Consider the following 8,304-nt stretch of genomic DNA (forward strand, 5'->3'; position numbering starts at 1 on the left):
ACTCGGGAGAAACGCAGGGGGCTTTGGGAGTTCAGCCAGGCACTCACCCCGACATCACTCTGATGTTTGCTCCCAGGAGATCGAGGAGGATCGTAAAAAAGCTGAACTGGAGGGCGTCGCCGTGACAGCTCCCCGGAAGGGCCGCTCGCTGGAGAAGGAGAATGTGGCTATTGACGTGGTGAGCCCCACACTGGGGTGGGGGACCTCAGAGGACAGGGAGAGGGAGAGCTGAGACCCGAGAGCCCTCCCCACTGCCCCAGATCTGTGGGTGCCTTCATCCTGGCAGCTGCCCTGGGACGTCCTGGTCTCCTTGCTCCAGTGACTGGAATTTTCCTCCCCGCCTCCCCCCTCTTCCAGGAGAAGAACCAGGGTCCTTTCCGGAGGGCTCCTGGGACCCCTCGGCCCCCGGGGACCCCTCGGCCCCCGGGGACCAGCAGGGGAGGAGGCCGGACTCCCCCCCAGCAGGGGGGCCGGGCAGGCATGGGCCGGGCCTCCCGCACCTGGGAGGACAGTCCTGGGGAGCAGCCTCGAGGAGGAGCTGGTGGCCGCGGCCGGAGGGGCCGGGGCAGAGGGTCCCCTCATCTCTCTGGAGCTGGAGATACCTCCGCTGCCGACCGCAAATCCAAGGTAGGAGCTGGGAAGGGGCCCCCGTTGTTTCTCTCTCTTCCTCTCTCAGATGCACCGTTTGCCTGTTTGTCCATCTTTCTGTGCGTCTCTCTCTCTTTCAGCTCCTCCGTCCGGCTCTTTCTCTCTCTCCCCCTCTTGACCAGTGCCTGTGTGTATGCTCCCTGTCTCTGTTTTCCTTCTTCTTCTTCTTTTTTTTTGCTGTCAGGTGTGTGCTCGCCATCTGACTTCCTTCACCTGTCTCTTTCTTCTCTGTCTTTTTTTAAAAATATATTTTTATTGATTTCAGAGGGGAAGGGAGAGAGAGAGAAACATCAGTGATGAGAGAACCATCGATCAGCTGCCTCCTGTACACTCCACACTGGGGATTGAGCCCGCAACCTGGGCATGTGCCCTTGACCAGAATCAAACCTGGGACCTTTCAGTACGCAGGTCGACGCTCTATCCACTGAGCCAAACCAACTAGGGCTCTTTCTTCTCTTATTGGCTCTGTCTGTCTGTCTCTGATAAACTCTGTGTGTCTGGCAGGCTCTGTCCAGTGCACGTGCTTCCTCTCTTTCTCTAGATTTGTTTGTGGGGAACAGTGACATTCTTACTGTGACTACTGCACTGCCCTGACACTCAGGTTAGCAGGGAGGGAGTAGTGGCTCAGGGGTCACCCTCGTTCTATTTGTTCCCTGTCCTGGGGCAGCTCACTTCCCTCTAGAAGCTTCTGGGTTCTCGCTCTTAACTGGGAAGAACATCTGGTTTAAAGGTTATCAAGCATTCATGCCATCAGGCACTGAAACCCTCAGAGTAAGTGCTCAATGACCTATGGGTGTTTATTATTTTATATGCTAAGCTGCTGTTAACAAAAAGACCCCACTTAAATCAGGTGGCAGTGCATTTCTCTCTTATATGCTGAACCCTGGGAATGAAAACGTCAACTCGAGCAGCTTGGCCATGTGCTTGTATGAAACTCTGTTACCGTGGAGGAGGGGGAGAACGGATTGTGGGGGGTCACCAAGCCATCCGCCAAGTTATTGCTGTCGTCATTTCTGTGGCGACCATGGTGTCTCAGGGTCCCCAACCCCTCCCCCAGGTTCAGTGTTTTGCTAGAAAGATTCCTGACTGAAATATGTTACAGTGAAAGAATTCAAAGCAAAATCAGCTGAAGGGAAAGGCACGTGGGCTGAGAGCTGGAGGAAACCAGCTTGCCCAGTGGGTCACTGCACTCAGTTCCTCAGCATGGCCCTGGCCGGAGCGGCTCAGTTGGTTGAGCGGCATCCCATGCACGGAAGGGTGGCTGGTTTGATTCCCGTCAAGTCACATCCTGGGTTTCAGGCTCAGTCCCTAGGAGGGGGTGTGCAGGAGGCAGGCGATCAATGTTCCTCTCTCACATCGCTGTTTCTCTCCCTCTCTCAAATCGGTAAAATCATATTTTTAAAAATTCCTCAAGCATTGAGGGTCACCTACCAGGGACTCTAATAGAAACCTAGTGCCCAGAGGTTTTTTTTAAAAAAATATTATATTGATTTTTCACAGAGATAGAGAGTTAGAAACATTGATGAGAGAGAAACATCGATCAGCTGCCTCCTGCACACCCCCGACTGGGGATATGCCTGCAACCAAGGTACATGCCCTTGACCGGAATCAAACCTGGGACCCTTCAGTCCGCAGGCCGACGGTATATCCACTGAGCTAAACCGGTCAGGGCTTTTTTTTCTTCTTCTTCAAATATACATATTACTGAAACATCAATGATGAGAGAGAATCATTGATTGGCTGCCTCCTGTACGTCCCCTACTGGGGGGGATTGAGCCCGCAACCCGGGCACGTGCCTGGGACCCTTTAGTTCGTAGGCCGACGCTCTATCCATTGAGCCAAACCAGCTAGGGCCAGGGTTTTTATTGGGGGCTAGCCATGTAGGTCCCCTCTGCTTGGTCTATATCCAGAATCCTGACCCCAATGTGGCGTTCAGCTTACACCATATTGATGGCACAAAAGGCACAGCGAGTCCTCCTTATCAATGAATGTTGACTCGGAACACACTGGAGTCAAATTCCCCAGCCAAGGGCTGGCCTTTAAAGCAGGCCTGTGCTGAGGAGACACTCCGGCCTGTCATGTTAACTCTTCAGCACAAAGCGTTGAGCGGTTGGTTCTTCCTGACACCGGGTGCCTCTGTAACCTGCTCCCCTCTCCCCGCAGGAGTGGGAGGAGCGGCGCAAGCAGAACATCGAGAAGATGAACGAAGAGATGGAGAAGATTGCGGAGTATGAGCGCAACCAGCGGGTCAGTGCCAGGGTGTCCCCGGTGTGAGGCACGGCCGCCAGGCCTGGTGGACCTGCCAACCCCGATCCCTGTGCCCGCAGGAAGGCGTGCTGGAGCCCAACCCGGTGCGGAACTTCCTGGACGACCCCCGGCGGCGCAGCGGGCCCCTGGAGGAGCCGGAGCGGGACCGCCGGGAGGGCAGCCGCAGGCACGGGCGCAACTGGGGGGGCTCGGACTTTGAGCGCGTGCGCTGCGGCCTGGAGCAGGAGCGGCAGGTGGGTGCTGGCAGCGGGGGCACGCTGGGCCAGACACCATTCTGTGGCCAGAATCTCACCTCAGCAAATGGTCCTGGACGTGTGCTGAGCGCCAGGCACAGCAGGGAGTGAGGCAGAGCAGGGAGAGGCAGCGACTGGCTGGCTCTCACCCCAAGTGACCTGCTGGTTCTGTGCCGGGACCACTCTGCTCTCTTTCTCATTCCTGAGTGCCAGGCACTGTCCTAGGTGCTGCAGCCAAGGGTTTGAAACAAGGCAAAGTCCCTGCCCTGAAGACGTTTATTCTGGTGGGAGCTGAATGAATGGGTATATAGGGTGTCTCACAAAACCACACACACTTTGTTTTTTTTTAAAATATATTTTATTGATTTTTTACAGAGAGGAAGGGAGAGAGATAGAGAGTTAGAAACATCGATCAGCTGCCTCCTGCACACCCCCCACTGGGGATGTGCCTGCAACCAAGGTACATGCCCCCGACCGGAATCGAACCCGGGACCCTTGAGTCCGCAGGCTGATGCTCTATCCACTGAGCCAAACCGGCCACGGCACCACACACACTTTGAATGATTATAAAGTTAGTGTTTGTTCACACACAGTTCACTTTCAAAATTTAAAAGAATCTACAGAAATGAATAATATTTTTTTTGTCAATGCCTGTTTTCAAACTGGTGACCATTCTGGTCCAGGCACTGCTTATAACTTGAAGCAGCAGAATCGCAAATATAAAGAATAATTTTGTTCGGTACTTATGCGCCCTCAGTTCGTCAACTGTTGCTGGTGTTGTACTGTAAACTTTATCTTTGATGTATCCTCGTAAAAAAGTCTAGTGGATACATTGTCTTTGTTCAAAGCTTAGTCTGGCTTCACCCATTATTTCAAATCAGTTAAAGGAGTGAAAATCAGGTGAGTTATCAGCTGCTAAAGTGTGTACACACACTTTGAATAATTATAAAGGCAGTGTTTGTACTGCAACTGCGTTTTCAAACTTCCAGTAGCATTTTTGGATGAATTTCCTTTGCTTAAAGCTTAGTCTGGCTGAAAGGAAAGAAACCTCCATTGAGCTACCAGCTGTTAAAGTGTGCTCACATGTTTTTGGGACACCCTGTGTAATGAGATGTCAGGTAACGCAAATGTCACGAAGAAGAATCCAGCAGGGTGAGGGGATGGATCTGGGATGGTCTCTCTGAGGAGGTGCCACCGGAGCAGACCTGGTTCTAATCTCTGCCCTGTCGCCTCCTGTGTGACCTTGAGCAGGTGGCTCTACCTCTGAGTTTGGAGGACGTGGGGTAGAGTGGGCTGGGTGGCACAACAGGGCCCTGACTGCTGTCTGCTGTGGGCAGGGCCGCCGGGCTGGCCTGGGCGGTGCCAGTGACATGACACTCTCCATGACGGGCCGGGAGCGGTCAGAGTACCTGCGCTGGAAGCAGGAGAGGGAGAAGATCGACCAGGAGCGGCTGCAGAGACACCGCAAGCCCACCGGCCAGTGGCGGCGGGAGTGGGATGCTGAGAAGACCGAGGGGATGTGAGTTCGCCCCTGCTTGCCCCTGCTTGGCTCCTTGACCTGGGCCCTGACTGGTGTGCTCCGTGGTTGAGCGTTGGCACTCCTTTGACCGGCTCTGGTTTCTCACCCTGTATCAGTTAGTAAGCGCCATGGCAGTGTGTGTGACCACCAGCTCCCAGGGGCATGGACAAGCCTCCTTTCTCATGTGTTCACGGCTCAGCTGGGTTCAGTGATCCAGGCTGACGTTCAGCTGTGGGTTCGACAGGGCGTGGCTTCTTGAAGCAGGTTGAACTCAGTTCCACTCCATCTATGTGTGTTCATTCTGGGGGTCAGGCTGAGGGGAGCAGAACATGACTGGCAGATAAGCAAGAGGGAGAGTGGATAAACCTCCCCGTTTTATTAGGCAACAGACCTAGCATCTCTGGGGCGGGAACTTAAACTGCCCACTCCAGTGGCGGGTACGGCCGTGACTCCATGGCTAAAGGCGTGGATGTGAATTCTCACGCAGGGAGGGCAGGGAGAACTGCTAACAGTGATTAGACCTTTGCATCCTCCCTTCATCCCTCTAATTTGTATCCCCCAACCCAAACCCCTTATCCCAGTGGCATCATTATCTGACTTTGCCCCCTTCCGGGTCCAGGAAGAACCCCGTTAGTCAAACTTAAAGCGAAGGCATCTTTGCATTATTGACAGGGGGACCAGTTCCATATCACAGATGGCGAGGTTTCTGAAAGAGCTGACAAGTCTTTTTTTAAAAAATATATTTTATTGATTTTTTACAGAGAGGAAGGGAGAGAGATAGTTAGAAACATCGATCAGCTGCCTCCTGCACATCTCCTACTGGGGATGTGCCCGCAACCCAGGTACACGCCCTTGACCGGAATCGAACCCGGGACCCTTCAGTCCGCAGGCTGAAGCTCTATCCACTGAGCCAAACCGGTTTCGGCGAGCTGACAAGTCCTAAGATCAGCAGTTGTTTTTACCCCGTCCTCTGTCCTTTGCTGCGTTGGAAGATTTCACACCTAGAAGTTTTTTTGTTTCGTTTTGATTTCAATCCTCACTTGAGTATATATTTTTTAAATTGATTTTAAAGAGAGAGGAAGGAAGAAAGAAACATCGATTGGTTGCCTTGACTGGGGATCTAAACTGCACCTTTAAAAAAAAAAAAAGTTTTTAGCCCTAGCCGGTTTGGTTCAGTGGATAGAGCGTCGGCTTGTGGACTGAAGGGTTCCAGGTTTGATTCCGGTCAAGGGCACATGCCCGGGTTGCGGGCTCGATCCCCAGTAGGGGGTGTGCAGGAGGCAGCTGATCAGTGATGCTTTCTCATCATTGATGTTTCTATCTTCTTCTCCCGCTCTGAAATAAATAAAAATATTTAAAAAAATGTTTTTACAAATATGTTTTTATTGATTTTTAGGAGATAGGAAGGGAGAGAGATAGAGAGATAGAAACATTGCTGAGAGAAACATCATTGATCGGCTGCCTCCTGCGTGCCCCCTACTGGGGATCAAGCCAGCAACCTGGCCGGGAATTGAACTGGTGACTTCTTGGTTAATGGGCCAATGCTCAACCACTGAGCCACACCAGCCAGGCCACACCTAGAAGTTTTATTGTTGATGCTGGCTTGAGAAAAAAGGGCCCTTATCTGTGGGCCTGGTGGTCAGAGCATTTATTTTTGGATTGGGTGCTAAGGTTGTGCAAGCGCGAGAAATAGTATTTTGTACAGATATTGTCTCTGATCTTTCTAAAGTGTAGGCAGCTGGGCTTTGGGGAGATGTTCTCAGGGGTTAAGAAGGAGAAAGTAATTTTTTTTCTCTTATGTCCCCAAAGCAGCCTGCAACAAGTTTCATTAACCATGTGTGAGTTGACTTTGTCAGCAGATGTTTTTTGAGTCCCTCCTATGTGTCATGGAAGGTTCTAGGTGATGGGGATACAACGGAATAAAACGCTTCTGGCTTCCTGGTACTTAGAGTCCTGTGAGAAAGACGGGTCATGACTAGAGCTAATGTTAGGTCGAGCAGAATCATTGAGCAGAGTGCACAGAGGGATGGAGGCTGTTGTTTTAGATTAGATAATATGTAATAAGATATGATTATCTTAGGTGGGGGTTTAGGGAGGCCTCTGAGCTGAGGTCTGAAGGAGGTGAGGGAACAGGCCCCGGAAAGATCTGGAGGAGCCCTGGCTGGGTAGTTGAGTTGGTTAGAGCGTCATCCTGATCCGCCAAGATTGTGGGTTCAATCTCAGGTCAGGGCCGGTCAGGGCACATACAAGAATCAACCAGCCCGGCCGGTGTTGCTCAGTGGTTAAGCATCGACCTATGAACCAGGAGGCCACCAGTCAATTTCGGTCAGGGCACATGCCCAGGTTGTGGGCTCAGTCCCCAGTGGGGATGGGCGGGAAGCAGCCAATCAATGATTTTTTCTCATCATTGATGTTTGTATTTCCCTCTCCCTTACTCTCTGAAATCAATAAAGAAAATTTAAAAAACAAAACAACAACAACAAAAAAGAGTCAACCAATGAGCCTGGCTGATGTGGTTCACTTGGTTGGGTTGTACTGAGCCCGGGTTGCGGGCTCAAAACAGAAAAAAGGATCAACCCATGTATAGGTAGAACAGCAGATCAATATTTCTCTCTCTCTCTCTCTCAAAAAAAAAAAAAAGACTTGGAGAAGAGTGTCCTGGAGCAGCAGGTAAAGTCCTGAGGCAGGAGCTGCACGTGGCAGGAGAACCTGCTTAGCTGGGCAGGTGACAGGCAGTAACAGGAACTGAGACCAGCAGGAACCTAGGGATCATGTACTTCCCAAATTTTTGTTCCAGGGGGTCAAATACTGAATTTTTTCTTTCTGTATTTGTCATATGATGTCAAATTTGCCACCTGGTCCTGTCCCCCTGCTGATCAGTAACACCCCTCTGGTTGACCATGTCTCCTGCTGTGACCTTGATTTCTGACCCTGGCCTCCATCTCCCTCTTTGTTTGTTTTTATTTTGTTAAACCTCACCTGGAGGACATTTTCTCCACTGATATTTAGAGGGAGTGGAAGGGAGGGAGCGAGGGCAGAGAGAGAGAGACACACACACACATCCATTGGTTGCCTCCTGCATGTGCCCCGACCAGTGCCTGGGGTTGAGCCTGCAACCCCGGTATTTGTCCTTGACCAGGAATCGAACCCATGACCCTTTGGTGCTCAGCCCGACACTAACCACTGAGCACACCGGCCATGGCCCATCTCTCCCTCTTACCTCTTCCGACCTCTCTTGCTTCCACTGTTCCCCCAGCTTCCTGCTCACCCCTTTTCTCTTTCCCCAGGTTCAAGGATGGCCCAGCCGCTGCCCTTGAACCAGCTCACCGCTATGGTGAGTGGGTGTCCCTGGGTGGGGTGAGGCAGCTGGCTGGGCCAGGTGTGGGGGTGGGTGGTTTGTGCTGTGTCCCCCACCCCCGACGACTCCTGGGTTCTGTTGCAGATGACCAGGCCTGGGCCCGGCCCCCCAAGCCACCGACTTTCAGGGAGTTCCTGTCTCAGCGCAAAGCTGAGGTCAGCCGCTGGAGAAGAAGAGCAGCCTGACCCCAGGCCAAGGCAATCGCCCGTGCCTACAGGTAGAGCACCCCTTCCCTGGGCATGTGTAAACCCGGTGGGGCTGGCTGGCCCTATACCCTG

At 52.3% G+C, this 8,304-nt stretch overlaps 1 protein-coding gene across 1 annotated transcript; it reads left to right on the forward strand.

Moving 5' to 3' along the window:
* The first annotated feature begins 13 nt into the window (after positions 1-13).
* LOC102434293 (coiled-coil domain-containing protein 9-like) lies at positions 14-8,243 on the forward strand. Its single transcript, XM_006109185.3, has 7 exons — positions 14-178; positions 358-627; positions 2,812-2,895; positions 2,976-3,149; positions 4,487-4,668; positions 7,956-8,002; positions 8,111-8,243. Exons 2-7 carry the CDS (start codon positions 481-483, stop codon positions 8,209-8,211), a joined length of 735 nt encoding a protein of 244 aa, XP_006109247.1. The 5' UTR covers positions 14-178; positions 358-480; the 3' UTR covers positions 8,212-8,243.
* Positions 8,244-8,304: the final 61 nt, after the last annotated feature.

Source organism: Myotis lucifugus, unplaced genomic scaffold (assembly GCF_000147115.1).
Source record: "Myotis lucifugus unplaced genomic scaffold, Myoluc2.0 scaffold_6729, whole genome shotgun sequence".
In the NCBI taxonomy this organism is placed as follows: domain Eukaryota; kingdom Metazoa; phylum Chordata; class Mammalia; order Chiroptera; family Vespertilionidae; genus Myotis; species Myotis lucifugus.

Bases quoted from the DNA above. Each gene is read 5' to 3' on its own strand.
- LOC102434293 (XM_006109185.3), top strand. From the start codon at position 481: ATGGGCCGGGCCTCCCGCACCTGGGAGGACAGTCCTGGGGAGCAGCCT. The intron at 3,150-4,486 runs GTGGGTGCTGGC...TGCTGTGGGCAG, and splicing joins GCCTGGAGCAGGAGCGGCAG to GGCCGCCGGGCTGGCCTGGG. The intron at 8,003-8,110 runs GTGAGTGGGTGT...GTTCTGTTGCAG, and splicing joins TGAACCAGCTCACCGCTATG to ATGACCAGGCCTGGGCCCGG.